The sequence below is a fragment of the Nilaparvata lugens genome, chromosome 1, assembly GCF_014356525.2.
Source record: "Nilaparvata lugens isolate BPH chromosome 1, ASM1435652v1, whole genome shotgun sequence".
NCBI classification, from domain to species: Eukaryota; Metazoa; Arthropoda; class Insecta; order Hemiptera; family Delphacidae; genus Nilaparvata; species Nilaparvata lugens.
The window spans coordinates 95,707,626-95,725,652 of record NC_052504.1 but is presented as its reverse complement, the minus strand read 5'-3'; the positions used below and the strand labels follow the sequence as shown (position 1 = coordinate 95,725,652).

Sequence of the window (18,027 nt, the reverse complement as noted above, 5' to 3'; positions counted from 1 at the left end):
ACATATTGTTTTTGTGAAAACACATATTGTTTTTGTGAAAACACATATTGTTTTTGTGAAAACACATATTGTTTTTGTGAAAACCATCTTGTTTTTGTGGAAAACACATCTTGTTTTTGTGAAAACACATCTTTTTTTGTGAAAACACTCTTGTTTTTGTGAAAACCATCTTGTTTTTGTGGAAAACACATCTTGTTTTTGTGAAAAACATCTTGTTTTTGTGAAAACACATCTGTTTTTGTGAAAACACATCTGTTTTTGTGAAAACACATCTGTTTTTGTGAAAACCATCTTGTTTTTGTGAAAACCATCTTGTTTTTGTGGAAAACACATCTTGTTTTTGTGGAAAACACATCTTGTTTTGTGAAAACACATCTTGTTTTTGTAAAACACATCTTGTTTTGTGAAAACACATCTTTTTTTGTGAAAACACTCTTGTTTTTGTGAAAACCATCTTGTTTTTGTGGAAAACACATCTTGTTTTTGTGAAAACACATATTGTTTTTGTGAAAACACATATTGTTTTTGTGAAAACCATCTTGTTTTTGTGAAAACACATATTGTTTTTGTGAAAACACATCTGTTTTTGTGAAAAACATCTTGTTTTTGTGAAAAACATCTTGTTTTTGTGGAAAACACATCTTTTTTTGTGAAAACACATCTTGTGTTTGTGAAAAACATCTTGTTTTTGTGAAAACACATTGTTTTTGTGAAAAACATCTTGTTTTTGTGAAAACACATTGTTTTTGTGAAAAACATCTTGTTTTTGTGAAAACCATCTTGTTTTTGTGGAAAACACATCTTGTTTTTGTGAAAACACATCTTTTTTTGTGAAAACACATTGTTTTTGTGAAAACCATCTTGTTTTTGTGGAAAACACATCTTGTTTTTTGAAAACACATCTTGTTTTTGTGAAAACCATCTTGTTTTTGTGGAAAACACATCTTGTTTTTGTGAAAACACATCTGTTTTTGTGAAAACCATCTTGTTTTTGTGAAAACCATCTTGTTTTTGTGGAAAACACATCTTGTTTTTGTGGAAAACACATCTTGTTTTTGTGAAAAACATCTTGTTTTTGTAAAACACATCTTGTTTTTGTGAAAACACATCTTTTTTTGTGAAAACACTCTTGTTTTTGTGAAAACCATCTTGTTTTTGTGGAAAACACATCTTGTTTTTGTGAAAACACATCTTGTTTTTTGTGAAAACACATTGTTTTTGTGAAAACCATCTTGTTTTTGTGAAAACACATCTTGTTTTTGTGAAAACACATCTTTTTTTGTGAAAACACATTGTTTTTGTGAAAAACATCTTGTTTTTGTGGAAAACACATCTTGTTTTGTGAAAACACATCTTTTTTTGTGAAAACACATTGTTTTTGTGAAAACAATCTTGTTTTTGTGAAAACACATTGTTTTTGTGAAAACAATCTTGTTTTTGTGAAAACACATCTGTTTTTGTGAAAACCATCTTGTTTTTGTGAAAACCATCTTGTTTTTGTGAAAAACATCTTGTTTTTGTGAAAACACATCTTGTTTTTTGAAAACACATCTTGTTTTTGTGAAAAACATCTTGTTTTTGTGAAAAACATCTTGTTTTTGTGAAAACCATCTTGTTTTTGTGAAAACACATCTTGTTTTTGTGAACACATCTTGTTTTTTGAAAACACATCTTGTTTTGTGAAAACACATCTTTTTTTGTGAAAACACATCTTTTTTTGTGAAAACACTCTTGTTTTTGTGAAAACACATCTTGTGTTTGTGAAAACACATCTTGTTTTGTGAAAACACATCTTGTTTTTGTGAAAACACATCTTGTTTTTGTGAAAACCATCTTGTTTTTGTGAAAACACATCTTGTTTTGTGAAAACACATCTTTTTTTGTGAAAACACATCTGTTTTTGTGAAAACACATCTGTTTTTGTGAAAACACATCTTTTTTTGTGAAAACACATCTTGTTTTGTGTGAAAACACATCTGTTTTTGTGAAAAACATCTTGTTTTTGTAAAACACATCTTGTTTTTTGAAAACACATCTTGTGTTTGTGAAAACACATCTTTTTTTGTGAAAACACATCTTGTTTTTTGAAAACACATCTTGTTTTGTGAAAACACATCTTGTGTTTGTGAAAACACATCTGTTTTTGTGAAAACACATCTGTTTTTGTGAAAACACTCTTGTTTTTGTGAACACATCTTGTTTTTGTGAAAAACATCTTGTTTTTGTGGAAAACACATCTTGTTTTTTGAAAACACATCTTGTTTTTGTGGAAAACACATCTTGTTTTTGTGAAAACACATCTTGTTTTTGTGAAAACACATCTGTTTTTGTGAAAACACATCTGTTTTTGTGAAAAACATCTTGTTTTTGTGGAAAACACATCTTGTTTTTGTGAAAACACATCTTGTTTTTGTGGAAAACACATCTTGTTTTTGTGAAAACACATCTTGTTTTTGTGAAAACACATCTGTTTTTGTGAAAACACATCTTGTTTTTGTGAAAACACATCTTGTTTTTGTGAAAACACATCTTGTTTTTGTGAAAACACATCTTGTTTTTGTGAAAACACATCTTGTTTTTGTGAAAACACATCTTGTTTTTGTGAAAACACATCTTGTTTTTGTGAAAACACATCTTGTTTTTGTGAAAAACATCTTGTTTTTGTGAAAACACATCTTTTTTTGTGAAAACACATCTTGTTTTTTGAAAACACATCTTGTTTTTGTAAAACACATCTTGTTTTTGTGGAAAACACATCTTGTTTTTGTGAAAACACATCTTGTTTTTGTGAAAACACATCTGTTTTTGTGAAAACACATCTTGTTTTTGTGAAAACACATCTTGTTTTTGTGAAAACACATCTGTTTTTGTGAAAACACATCTTGTTTTTGTGGAAAACACATCTTGTTTTTGTGAAAACCATCTTGTTTTTGTGGAAAACACATCTTGTTTTTGTGAAAACACATCTTGTTTTTGTGAAAACAATCTTGTTTTTGTGAAAACACATCTTTTTTTGTGAAAACACATCTTGTGTTTGTGAAAACACATCTTGTTTTTGTGAAAACACATCTTGTTTTTGTGAAAACACATCTTGTTTTTGTGAAAACACATCTTGTTTTTGTGAAAACACATCTTGTTTTTGTGAAAACACATCTTGTTTTTGTGAAAACACATCTTGTTTTTGTGAAAACACTCTTGTTTTTGTGAAAACACATCTTTTTTTGTGAAAACACATCTTGTTTTTGTGAAAACACATCTTGTTTTTGTGAAAACACATCTTTTTTTGTGAAAACACATCTTTTTTTGTGAAAAACATCTTGTTTTTGTGAAAAACATCTTGTTTTTGTGAAAACACATCTTGTTTTTGTGAAAACACATCTTGTGTTTGTGAAAACACATCTTGTGTTTGTGAAAACACATCTTGTTTTTGTGAAAACACATCTTGTTTTTGTGAACACATCTTGTTTTTTGAAAACACATCTTGTTTTTGTGAAAACACATCTTGTTTTGTGTGAAAACACATCTGTTTTTGTGAAAACACATCTTGTTTTGTGAAAACACATCTTGTTTTTGTGAAAACACATCTTGTTTTTGTAAAAACACATCTTGTTTTGTGAAAACACATCTTGTTTTTGTGAAAACCATCTTGTTTTTGTGAAAACACATCTTGTTTTTTGAAAACACATCTTGTTTTTGTGAAAACACATCTTGTTTTTGTGAAAACACATCTTGTTTTTGTAAAAACACATCTTGTTTTTGAAAACACATCTGTTTTTGTGAAAACACATCTTGTTTTTGTGAAAACCATCTTGTTTTTGTGAAAACACATCTTGTTTTTGTGAAAACACATCTTGTTTTTGTGAAAACACATCTTGTTTTTGTGAAAACACATCTTGTTTTTGTGAAAACACATCTTGTTTTTGTAAAAACACATCTTGTTTTTGTGAAAACACATCTTGTTTTTGTGAAAACACATCTTGTTTTTGTAAAAACACATCTTGTTTTTGTGAAAACACATCTTGTTTTTGTGAAAACACATCTTGTTTTTGTGAAAACACATCTTTTTTTGTGAAAACACATCTTGTTTTTTCAAACAACAATGTTTTTTGTGTCTGGTTTACCATTAACATGATATTGGTTAGGAAATAGATGTATTGATGTTGAATATGTTTTAATATTGTTACTATCCAAAATATTACGACACATTACTTGAACTATGTTTTATGTTCACGTGAATGTAATATTGGTACATTGAAAACCGTAAGGTTTAATATAAGTTCCAAGTGAACGTGTCCATTCAGCAAAATTTCCAATATACTCAGCCCAAATGAGTTATTTTATGTATGTTGTTGAATGAGAGAATAAAACTATAATTTGATGGCAGGTAATCACTTATTCTCCCAAATTCTAATCGTAGAAGTAAGGCAATGTGAGAATCTAATCCTATACTATTAAACGAGCAACTTCTGTTTATATGTTTAGATGTTTGGATGTTCATATGTTTGTATTTCACCGGATCTCGAAAACGGCTCTAACGATTCTCACGAAATTCAAAACATAGTAGGTTTATAATATAAAGATTCGATGCACTTGGTCTCATCCCTGGGAAAACTCGCTGAAGGATATTAAATGGATAATTATTATTATTTATCCTTTGGAAAACAGATGATAATAATTATTTCGTCGTCTGTTGGTGATGGAAGTGAATGAGCGAGTTCATGTGTGTGGAACTGTGTCAAAATTATGACTCAGCTGTTGAACTTTTGTAATCATTCAATCATGTACTTAGTGCCGGTTGCAAAAAGACGGGTTATTTTCAATCCTGATTAATATTCCAGTAGATCCATTTTTGAAATGGTCTTTTCTGATTGGTTCACGTGAAGTTAATCAGGATTAAAATTAACCGGCTTTTGTGCGACTGGGCCTTTGTGAGGGAAATTTTTCATTCCTCTGGGAATTAATCTCAATTTACTGTGATTAGATAGAACATTTCTGTATGAATGTTATGATGATTTCTTCTTCGTAATAAATTGTTTATGCTTTTGTACTCCAGAGCGAAGCCGGTCCCCGATATTTAACATAAATAAATAAATGTTTTATTGTAGTAGCAAGTGAGAACATCAAAATGCATTACAACATCAAATGGTAACGACAAAAGAAAGATCTAGTATCCTGTTATATTATTTTTAGGTACAGCACACGATATTTCGATTCCAAGTCTGTTTGGTTTCTGGATTATTTGTGAAAACACATCTTGTTTTTGTGAAAAACATCTTGTTTTTTGAAAACACATCTTGTTTTTGTAAAACACATCTTGTTTTTGTAAAACACATCTTTTTTTGTGAAAACACATCTTGTTTTTGTAAAACACATCTTGTTTTTGTAAAACACATCTTGTTTTTGTGAAAACCATCTTGTTTTTGTGAAAACACATCTTGTTTTTGTGAAAACACATCTTGTTTTTGTGAAAACACATCTTGTTTTGTGAAAAAACATCTTGTTTTTGTGAAAACACATCTTGTTTTTGTGAAAACACATCTTGTTTTTGTGAAAACACATCTTGTTTTTGTGAAAACACATCTTGTTTTTGTGAAAACACATCTTGTTTTTGTGAAAACACATCTTGTTTTTGTGAAAACACATCTTGTTTTTGTGAAAACACATCTTGTTTTTGTGAAAACACATCTTGTTTTTGTGAAAACACATCTTGTTTTTGTGAAAACACATCTTGTTTTTGTGAAAACACATCTTGTTTTTGTGAAAACACATCTTGTTTTTGTGAAAACACATCTTTTTTTGTGAAAAAACATCTTGTTTTTGTGAAAACACATCTTGTTTTGTGAAAACACATCTTGTTTTTGTGAAAACACATCTTGTTTTTGTGAAAACACATCTTGTTTTTGTGAAACCACATCTTGTTTTTGTGAAAACACATCTTGTTTTGTGAAAACACATCTTGTTTTTGTGAAAACACATCTTGTTTTTGTGAAAACACATCTTGTTTTTGTGAAAACACATCTTGTTTTTGTGAAAACACATCTTGTTTTTGTGAAAACACATCTTGTTTTTGTGAAAACACATCTTGTTTTTTGAAAACACATCTTGTTTTTGTGAAAACACATCTTGTTTTTGTGAAAACACATCTTGTTTTTTGTGAACACATCTTGTTTTTGTGAAAACACATCTTGTTTTTGTAAAACACATCTTGTTTTTGTGAAAACACATCTTGTTTTGTGAAAACACATCTTGTTTTTGTGAAAACACATCTTGTTTTTGTGAAAAACATCTTGTTTTTGTGAAAACACATCTTGTTTTTGTGAAAACACATCTTGTTTTTGTGAAAACACATCTTGTTTTTGTGAAAACACATCTTGTTTTTGTGAAAACACATCTTGTTTTTGTGAAAACACATCTTGTTTTTGTGAAAACACATCTTGTTTTGTGAAAACACATCTTGTTTTTGTGAAAACACATCTTGTTTTTGTGAAAACACATCTTGTTTTTGTGAAAAACATCTTGTTTTTGTGAAAACACATCTTGTTTTTGTGAAAACACATCTTGTTTTTGTGAAAACACATCTTGTTTTTGTGAAAACACATCTTGTTTTTGTGAAAACACATCTTGTTTTTGTGAAAACACATCTTGTTTTTGTGAAAACACATCTTGTTTTTGTGAAAACACATCTTGTTTTTGTGAAAACACATCTTGTTTTTGTGAAAACACATCTTGTTTTTTGTGAACACATCTTGTTTTTGTGAAAACACATCTTGTTTTGTGAAAACACATCTTGTTTTGTGAAAACACATCTTGTTTTGTGAAAACACATCTTGTTTTTGTGAAAACACATCTTGTTTTGTGAAAACACATCTTGTTTTTGTGAAAACACATCTTGTTTTTGTGAAAACACATCTTGTTTTTGTGAAAACACATCTTGTTTTTGTGAAAACACATCTTTTTTTTGTGAAAACACATCTTGTTTTTGTGAAAACACATCTTGTTTTTGTGAAAACACATCTTGTTTTTGTGAAAACACATCTTGTTTTTGTGAAAACACATCTTGTTTTTTCAAACAACAATGTTTTTTGTGTCTGGTTTACAATTAACATGATATTGGTTAGGAAATAGATGTATTGATGTTTAATATGTTTTAATGTTGTTATCCAAAATATTACGACACATTACTTGAACTATGTTTTATGTTCACGTGAATGTAATATTGGTACATTAAAAACCGTAAGGTTTAATATAAGTTCCAAGTGAACGTGTCCATTCAGCTAAATTTCCAATATACTCAGCCCAAATGAGTTATTTTATGTATGTTGTTGAATGAGAGAATAAAACTATAATTTGATGGCAGGTAATCACTTATTCTCCCAAATTCTAATCGTAGAAGTAAGGCAATGTGAGAATCTAATCCTATACTATTAAACGAGCAACTTCTGTTTATATGTTTAGATGTTTATTGACCGAGCGAAGTGAGGTCTAAGATTCAAGTCGACGGTTTGGCATTTCTCTTGAAGTTTAATGTTTTGAATCTTAATGTTTTTATGTTGTGCATTTACGGCGAAACGCGGTAATAGATTTCATGAAATTTGTCAGGTATGTTCCTTTTTTAATTGCGCGTCGACGTATATACAAGGTTTTTGGAAATTTTTGCATTTCAAGGATAATATAAAAGGAAAAAGGAGCCTCCTTGATACGCCAATATTAGAGTAAAAATCAGACTATAGAATTATTCATCATAAATCAGCTGACAAGTGATTACACAGATGTGTGGAGAAGCCAGTCTATTGCTGTATTTCCATAAGGTCCATAGTTTCAATCAGGTACTTGTGGATGAGAATACTGCGTGAGGTCTACTGTTCACAGACCTACTAGTATGTTTGTATTTCACCGGATCTCGAAAACGGCTCTAACGATTCTCACGAAATTCAGAACATAGTAGGTTTATAATATAAAGATTCGATTGCACTAGGTCTCATCCCTGGGAAAACTCGCTGAAGGATATTAAATGGATAATTATTATTATTTATCCTTTGGAAAACAGATGATAATAATTATTTCGTCGTCTGTTGGTGATGGAAGTGAATGAGCGAGTTCATGTGTGTGGAACTGTGTCAAAATTATGACTCAGCTGTTGAACTTTTGTAATCATTCAATCAGGTACTTAGTGCCGGTTGCAAAAAGACGGGTTATTTTCAATCCTGATTAATATTCCAGTAGATCCATCTTTTTGAAATGGTCTTTTCTGATTTGGTTCACGTGAAGTTAATCAGGATTAAAATTTAACCGGCTTTTGTGCGACTGGGCCTTTGTGAGGGAAATTTTTTCATTCCTCTGGGAATTAATCTCAATTTACTGTGATTAGATAGAACATTTATGTATGTTGTTGAATGATAGAATAAAAACTATAATTTGATGGCAGGTAATCACTTATTCTCCCAAATTCTAATCGTAGAAGTAAGGCAATGTGAGAATCTAATCCTATACTATTAAACGAGCAACTTCTGTTTATATGTTTAGATGTTTATTGACCGAGCGAAGTGAGGTCTAAGATTCAAGTCGACGGTTTGGCATTTCTCTTGAAGTTTAAATGTTTGAATCTTTATATGTTTTTATGTTGTGCATTTACGGCGAAACGCGGTAATAGATTTTCATGAAATTTGTAGGTATGTTCCTTTTTTAATTGCGCGTCGACGTATATACAAGGTTTTTGGAAATTTTGCATTTCAGGATAATATAAAAGGAAAAAGGAGCCTCCTTGATACGCCAATATTAGAGTAAAAATCAGACTATAGAATTATTCATCATAAATCAGCTGACAAGTGCTTACACAGATGTGTGGAGAAGCCAGTCTATTGCTGTATTTCCATAAGGTCCATAGTTTCAATCAGGTACTTGTGGATGAGAATACTGCGTGAGGTCTACTGTTCACAGAAGTACTAGTATGTTTGTATTTCACCGGATCTCGAAAACGGCTCTAACGATTCTCACGAAATTCAAAACATAGTAGGTTTATAATATAAAGATTCGATTGCACTTGGTCTCATCCCTGGGAAAACTCGCTGAAGGATATTACAAGGATAATTATCATTATTTATCCTTTGGAAAACAGATGATAATAATTATTTCGTCGTCTGTTGGTGATGGAAGTGAATGAGCGAGTTCATGTGTGTGGAACTGTGTCAAAATTATGACTCAGCTGTTGAACTTTTGTAATCATTCAATCAGGTACTTAGTGCCGGTTGCAAAAAGACGGGTTATTTTCAATCCTGGTTAATATTCCAGTAGATCCATCTTTTTGAAATGGTCTTTTCTGATTGGTTCACGTGAAGTTAATCAGGATTAAAATTTAACGGCTTTTGTGCGACTGGGCCTTTGTGAGGGAAATTTTTTCATTCCTCTGGGAATTAATCTCAATTTACTGTGATTAGATAGAACATTTCTGTATGAATGTTATGATGATTTCTTCTATCGTAATAAATTGTTTATGCTTTTGTACTCCAGAGCGAAGCTCGGTCCCCGATATTTAACATAAATAAATAAATGTTTTATTGTAGTAGCAAGTGAGAACATCAAAATGCATTACAACATCAAATGGTAACGACAAAAGAAAGATCTAGTATCCTGTTATAATTATTTTTAGGTACAGCACACGAATATTTCGATTCCAAGTCTGTTTGGTTTCTGGATTATTTGTGAAAATGCGTTTTCTCTGTAGTCTAATTCACTTCTTACCCAATTCTCCTACAAAGTTTTGGCCGAATGTTGGATAGTAGCTTATTCCGTTATTGCATCGGAGAATTGTTTATTGTTTTTTAAGGGACGGATACAAGGATCCAAAGGTTCAAAGAACCCCACACGTCAACCGAAGCTTATTGTGTTCCCAAGTATTATGTTAGTAAGGCAAACCAATACCTGTGTCCTTTACAAGAACCAGGAGTTTTTTCCTATACTAACATCCCATTCATCACCTGGTTGCTTGTCGCAATCCAGTGTGATATGCTTGGCAGTCTCTTTAGACTGATTAGTCCTCATGACCTACGTGAGTTCCACTCCTGGCCTTCTTTGAAGGTCCTTACGCTGAGGAAGGGGCGGCCAAGTTGCTTCTAGGGCGCCTGGCCACCCTTGACTCAGCCACTTGACCCACATTTGTGCCTGGAGTTTCACCCTTCTCTGGCCTTTTGGGTTTTTCTTTTTGCCCCTCCGAAACTCTGCAGGGTCTAAAGCCTCACCTACCCCAAGAAGTTTTGCCTGGATGGCCGCCCTTCTTTGAGAAGTGGTGAGTTTTGGCCTCTCCACCCACAAACTCGTGACCTACGTGAGTTCTACTCCTAGCTTTTTTGTAGGTTCTTCCGCTGAAGGAGGGATTGCCAAATTGCCTCTAGGGCACCTGGTCACCCTCGACTCAGCCTCTTGACCCACATTTGTGCCTGGAGTTTCACCCATCTCTGGTCTCTTGGGTTTTTCTTTTTGCCCCTCTGAAACTGCTCTGATGGGGCAGATCCCGTGGGTTAGAAGGCAAGGCAACTTCTGGAGTTGCCTTGGGGTCCCTTTTAGTCGCCTCCTACGACAAGCAGGGATACTGTGGGTGAATTCTGATTTTCAACACATTCTTGAGTACGATGTTCGACTCAAAGCTCCCCCAACCCACAGGGGGCAATCGGAGAATAGAAAAAAATAGTCTTGTGAGTTATGACTATTCATTAGTCTCACTAGAAATGAGTTGTCGCTAATTTGTGATATCACTTTGTCATCAAATAAATAAGTATCAGTAGTGTTTAACAATTTGTTATAGATAATTATACATTATCTGATAATTATACATTATCTGATAATTATACATTATAGATAATTATATATAGATATACATATATATATAATTATACATTATAAATAGATAATTATATCCTTCTAAGACCGCTGGAACTCGAAACGCCTGATCGCTTTCTGTGTGTACACACCCATAATAGTTCAGGCATTCTCTCTCTCCTTCTTTCTCACTCTCTCTCTCCGTTATTGTAATCTATTATTTTTGTTTTCTTATGTTAATTTTTTATTTTGTAAAGGGTTGTGTGGCAGAGAGGACCAGGAGTCCTAACTCCGCCCTAATAAAGGCAAATAATCAATCAATCAATCTCTCTCTATCTCATCTGCCTTTGTAGTACTAATTAATGGTATGGCAATTCCTTGAATAAAGCTGATGAGAATTTTTATTATTTTTAAACCAAGGTCTTGGATGTTGTAAAAATGAAAGTAGTTCTGTTATAATTATCTAGAAATCAATATTTATTTCTATAAATATTCTGAAATTATATTTTATAAACGAAGCAAATATATAAATATAAAGAAAGCCCTATACAAGTAGCCCTATACAGAAAAGAGATGAAGAAGCAAATATACTATGGCCCGAGTTGTAGTACACTTCTCAAATCAGTGAAACCATTAAACCTATAGATTTATATTAATGGTCCATTAGATCTAAGAAGTGTCCTCGAAACCGGGCCTATATGAGTTATAACATTGACAAGCAATGGTAACAAGGAAGGTAAAGATGGTTCAGTCACAAAAAAGCTTGAATTGAAAAAACACAGTTATATTGTAGTCAAATCCGCATTTATTAATTTTATTGACAGATAACTCTGACTACAGTTACTATCTATATAATAAGAGAGAGTAGGGTTGTGGTTGTTCGTTTGTTCGCATCAAAACATGTCAACTTGTAATTATATAAACTGTGATATAGTAACTGTATCTCTGAAAACCAATGGTAAAAAGGAAAGTACAGAATACTGATGGTTCAGTCGAAGAAAAAGCTTGAACTAAAAAAACACTATTTAATTTCTAGTAAAATCCACATTAATTTATTGATATAACTGCAGTGTTGAAACCAATACATTTTCAGCTGTAGTTCATTTTTATCTTCAAGATCAGCAGAAGTTTCACAATGTTAATGCATATTCAACAAATTCTATTGAAAAGATTACAGTTTTGTTGTGTGTATTTTTCCATAATTGAAAACACAAATAGAAAAGTGGTTGACTATTTATATATGAGTTTTCATTCATTAAAAAGCTTGAAACTGCAGCGGTTTAAGGCTGTGCAAAGGCTAAGAATAAACTTTCTACTGGTGATATTTTTCATGGTTTTTCGATTTGTATATCATCAAGCTATCAAAATGATAAAGTTTTCTCAGGAAAACATTTTTTTTCGATCATTACTTTTTGAGATATGAGCGCCTAAAGTTCAAATTTTTGGGACAGAACATTTCAAATTCGGTAAGAAATAAATCCATGAGATTTAGTGGATAAATTCTTCATGGTATTGATGATTGAATAAAACAAAAATTTCCTGAAATTATCAATTTTTGATAAAAGTTATTGAATTTACCAAAAATAACTTTTTTGAGTTATTTTTGGTCATTTTTAGTAAATTGAATAACTTTCTCAAAAATTAATATTACAAAACATTTTTGTTTTAATAAATCAACAATACCATGAAGAATTTATCCTCTGAATATCATGGATATATCTCTTACCGAATTTGAAATTTTTTGTCCCAAAAATTTGAAGTTTAGGCGCTCATATCTCAAAAAGCAATGATCGGACAAAAAATGTTTTACTGAAAAAACTTTTTTATTTTGATAGTTTGATGATATACAAATCAAAAAACTTTGAAAAATATCACCAGTAGAAATTTTATTTTTAGCCTTTGCACAGCCTTTAATGTCAGTCGAGTGGCTCTACTATTTATACAAAGGGATCAAATTGGAATTTCAATTGAAATCTTCATTATTATATTGATATAAAATTCTAGATTAACAACAGCAATCCATCATCCAGTCATATTGCGAGCAGAGTGGTTGTGGAGTGGGTGGGCAGGTCAGGAATGGAGGACATCTCACTGGAACACTATCTGTAACATTCACAACAATATAATCTATAATATAATAAAGGAAAGATCTGGCTTATACATGTACAAGACGGATCATCACGTCTGAACTACTGGACTGATCAACTTGTTGCATATAGATTCTCAATAATTTACCGAGGATGTTTATACGTTTATAGGCATATTTTAAATCCTTCATGATTCCAGTACTTCAAGTTTTAAATCAGACACTTGCGGAGCACGGGTTACCTGCTAGTCATAAATAAAATTCGTATTTTCAAACTATATAGTGAGGTCCACGTTATAATGGGAGTATTTGATTAACAATGGTGTTGCTATCTTTGTCTATCATTTGACGAAGCAGATAGCGCTATCATTTCGTAGCTCCGCAACGTTACCAGGTCGTTTTTTAACAAGGTATAAATATAATCATCAAAATATTCAATCTCAATTACAAAAATGTATTATTTAATCAGTATATTTCCTTGATCAATAAAATATAGCCCAATTGATTAAAACATGAATGAACAGTTAATACTGCATCAGATATACCGGTACAGCTATCCTTCAAGAAGGCAGAGAATCGGCAACGCTGCTCTCCCATCTTTGTCCACTGCCATTATAACGTGGACCTCACTACCGTTTTTAAATTACTCTGCTATAACGCAGTGGTCACCGTTGAATCATGCTAATATCTACTATAGAAGGCGTTGGAAATATTAACAACGAAAAAATTTAGTTTATCGGATATTAAAAAATCTGTCAATCTGATAATATTCAATAATTTCAAAAATCTGTCAATGTTCCTTGAAAATTTCAAATTTAAAGTTTATTACTATCTTCTATTTAGTTACATAAATTTTTATCCATGATATTTTAGATTGCGCATAAAATATTCAGCATTCTATAATTTAAATGATTTTTTTTAATTACCATCCATAATAACTTTTTTCTTTCTCCTTCTCCCCCCGCCACTTTAGCCTCTATAATTCGTAGGAAACGCTTGGTCCCGTCAACCACAAATTATAGAGTTTCTACTGTAATTACTAAAGTGTTTTTTTCTTCTGTTATATAACCGGTACTATAGGATGGAACTCACCGGAGACCCTTGCACAACCGCAGCAAAATCCTAGAATGACAGTGTCGTCAACCCTGCAGTGGTGAATTGGGCAATTGTCCGGGTGGCCACAATGGTTTCCCACGGCTGCTGGCTGGTAGAACAGTTTACTGGCCACCGGGTAAAAGTAGCTTGCCAGTCCTGTACCAACATAATTTTCATATTGAAAATTATCAGATTAAATGCTGGTTGCACAGACTAGGCTCAAACTCAATCTAATCAGCTGCTGGCTAAAACTCAAAATTAACAACATCTGAACAAGCCTTGATATGAATTTAATACAGTTGAACTTAACATTAAACTAGTAGTTCTGTGAACAGTTTACTGGCTTCTCTAGACATCTTCATGCATGCGATGAATAATCCACTTGTCAGCTGATTGATTATGAATAATTCTGTAGTTTGATTAATCAGTATCTTCAGAGTAGGTGATAATATAGCGATATCAGAGTATGGAGGAAATTCCTTTTCATCTTCAGAGTGGTGATATCTATATATATAAAAGCGAAATGGCACTCACTGACTGACTGACTGACTCACTCACTCACTCACTCACTCACTCACTCGCAGTACTAAAAATCTACCGGACCAAAAACGTTCAAATTTGGTAGGTATGTTCAGTTGGCCCTTTAGAGGCGCACTAAGAAATCTTTTGGCAATATTTTAACTCTAAGGGTTATTTTTAAGGGTTTAAAGTTCGTCTTTTAGCATGTATATTCTTCTTCTCACTATCTCTTAATTATAATTGAAATTCCCATATCATATGTTACTATAGAACTATAATCTAGATAGAGTACCTCTTCGAAACAGTTGTTAACTGGCAACTAAAATTAATAATTTTGTCAGGTTGGCATTAAGTTGAGTTGACTTTGTTAGGCTGGCACCAAGTTGAAGATTGAAATGCATTTATCGCGGAAAAATTGATTGGGCACTGCTACTTCAATCCTGGGAATATTATATTACTAGCCGTCAGGCTCGCTTCGCTCGCCATATCCGTTTAGCCAGACGTTTAGTCTGGCCCCCGACTGGATTGTCCTAACATATGATAAAAATGCTCAAATGAAAAATGCAGGCGAGCGAAGCGAGCCTGCTGATTTCATTCTTGGACGATCCAGTCGGGGGTCCAGGGAGCGGAGCCCCCTGGTTAGACGGATATGGCGAGCGAAGCGAGCCTGACGGCTAGTATAATTATATAGTGATATCGGAGTATGGAGGAAATTCCCTTTTCTTTCATAATATTATCCTCAACATGCAAAATTTCAAAAAACCTTGACGCGCAGTTAAAAAAGAAATATTCCTGCCAAATCTCATCGAATTCTGTCTACGCGTTTGGCCGTAAATTCGTTACCATAACAGACGAAGGAAAATCCGAGTTAAAACATAGACCTCACTGCGCTCGGTCAACTAAACTGCGCAAACTAAGAATTGAAGTCAATTATAGAATTTCAAAAAACTGTGTTTTTTCAATGATGGAGAAGTTCCACTTGTGAAGTTGAAGAATATCAATGCATATTCAACACATTTTTATAAATGAAAGAATATTTAGTATGAATAAAATAAATTTAAACTTTGACAAAAGACCCGTTGCCAAATTGTGTATAAATTATATGGGCTTGCAAGAAAATATTGAAATTCATCACTTTATTTGAATCCAGTTAATTTAATTAATTGAAAAAAAATATGTTAAATACAGTATATTTACTCATAACTAATTAAATTCCAACTCAAAAGATTGAAGTAACTATTAGATTATTAGACGGATACTAAAAAGCTGCGTTTACACCAAAGTTACTAGTAGTTCTGTGAACAGTAGACCTCACGCAGTATTCTCATCCACAAGTACCTGATTGAAACTATAGACCTTATGGAAATACAGCAATAGACTGGCTTCTCCACACATCTGTGTAATCACTTGTCAGCTGATTTATGATGAATAATTCTATAGTCTGATTTTTACTCTAATATTGGCGTATGAAGGAGGCTCCTTTTTCCTTTTATATTATCCTTGAAATGCAAAATTCCCAAAAAACCTTGTATATACGTCGACGCGCAATTTAAAAAGGAACATACCTGTCAAATTTCATGAAAATCTATTACCGCGTTTCGCCGTAAATGCGCAACATATAAAACATTCAAACATTTAAACATTAAGAGAAATGCCAAACCGTCGACTTGAATCTTAGACCTCACTTCGCTAGATCATTAAATATAAACTCGGACAAAAGATCCGTTGCCAAATTGTGCGAAAATTATATGGGCTTGCAAGAAAATATTGAAATTCATCACTTTATTTGAATCCAGTTTTATTAATTGAAACAAATTATGTAAAATACAGTACGACTAATTAAATTCCAACTCAAAAGACTGAAGTAACTATTAGATTATTAGAAAGATACTATAAAGTTGCGTTTGCACCAAAGTTATTAAAATGTTTATTTTTCCGTCCTTATATAGATTCTATTAGATTGAAAATAACTTACCATACACATGATGTGCATATGTGTTTGTCAAGCTCCGTTTAATCTAATAGAATCTATAAAGACGGAAAAATAAACATTTTGTTTATAACTTTGGTGTAAACGCAGCTTATAGATTCTATTAGATTGAACATAACTTACCATACACATGATGTGCATATGTGTTTGTCAGGCTCCTTTTAATCTAATAGAATCTATAAAGACGGAAAAATAAACATTTTGTTTATAACTTGTAATTTAATTTATAACTTTTGTGTAAACGCAGCTTATAGATTCTATTAGATTGAACGGAACTTGACAAACACAAATGTTCATCATGACGTGTATGGTAAGTTATGTTCAATCTAATCGAATATAATAAGGATTAAGTTATTAACATTTTGTTAATAACTCTGGTGTGAACGCAGCTTTAGACTAGATTACAAGATAACTATTAGACAGATAAATTAATTTGATCAATAATTAACCTGTAACTCCTTTCGATAAGAATCGTTGTTCTCTATCCTGTTGTGCTATAACTGATGCAAATGTGAATAGGATGAGTGCTAATCCAAGTGAACTTCTGACAGAAATCATGCTTCAACAAATATTCCAGCAACTGGTGCCAGTTCTCAATAAAATGTTCTACTATAACTAAACCTGAAATCAATTCCCATCCATTAGGAGAAAAATTCAAATCTTTTGATACATTTATCTAGAACTCATTAGTGAGGTTGAGTTGAGTCAATTCATCACTGTCATAGAAGAGTCGAGCTTTATTCTACTCTAGATATGAAGTTTTCGATTCAATGATTTGTAAATTAGTAAACCTAGTTGTATGTTGGGAAGACCAACAAGAGAAAAAGGATTCGAACTACCGGAAAGGGATTTGATAGAACAACTCATTATTGCTAATCTAATCTAGCGTTGAGGTTCTCATCACTTATCTAATCTAGAGTGGACCGTTTTTCCAATTATTACAAAATAATTTAAATTATTTTTGACCGAGCGAAGTGAGGTCTAAAGGTGCGTACAGATATACGCGCTGCGAACATGAGCGATTCACTTTTAATCAGCTGATTATATCTGTATTTTTACAGAAACGGTAAGATACAGATATAAAATTGTTGGCATCAGCTGATTAAAAGTGAATTATTGCTCATGTTCGCGGCACGTATATACGCACCTTAAGATTCAAGTCGACGGTTTGGCATTTCTCGTAATGTTTAAATGTTTGAATGTTTATATGTTGCGCATTTACGGCGAAACGCGGTAATAGATTTTCATGAAATTTGACAGGTATGTTCCTTTTTAAATTGCGCGTCGACGTATATACAAGGTTTTTGGAATTTTGCATTTCAAGGATAATATAAAAGGAAAAAGGAGCCTCCTTCATACGCCAATATTAGAGTAAGAATCAGACTATAGAATTATTCATCATAAATCAGCTGACAAGTGATTAAACAGATGTGTGGAGAAGCCACAGATTGCTGTATTTCCATAAGGTCTATAGTTTCAATCAGGTACTTGTGGATGAGAATACTGCGTGAGGTCTACTGTTCAC

The 18,027-nt window shown here is 32.3% G+C and overlaps 1 protein-coding gene across 1 annotated transcript; it reads right to left on the bottom strand.

Moving 5' to 3' along the window:
- Positions 1-11,790: 11,790 nt before the first annotated feature.
- LOC120349464 lies at positions 11,791-17,145 on the bottom strand. The gene is made up of 3 exons (XM_039419674.1): positions 16,952-17,145; positions 13,991-14,149; positions 11,791-12,915 (listed from the first exon to the last, which is right to left on the bottom strand). Exons 1-3 carry the CDS (start codon positions 17,058-17,060, stop codon positions 12,818-12,820), a joined length of 366 nt encoding a protein of 121 aa, XP_039275608.1. The 5' UTR covers positions 17,061-17,145; the 3' UTR covers positions 11,791-12,817.
- Between the last annotated feature and the right edge of the window lie 882 nt (positions 17,146-18,027).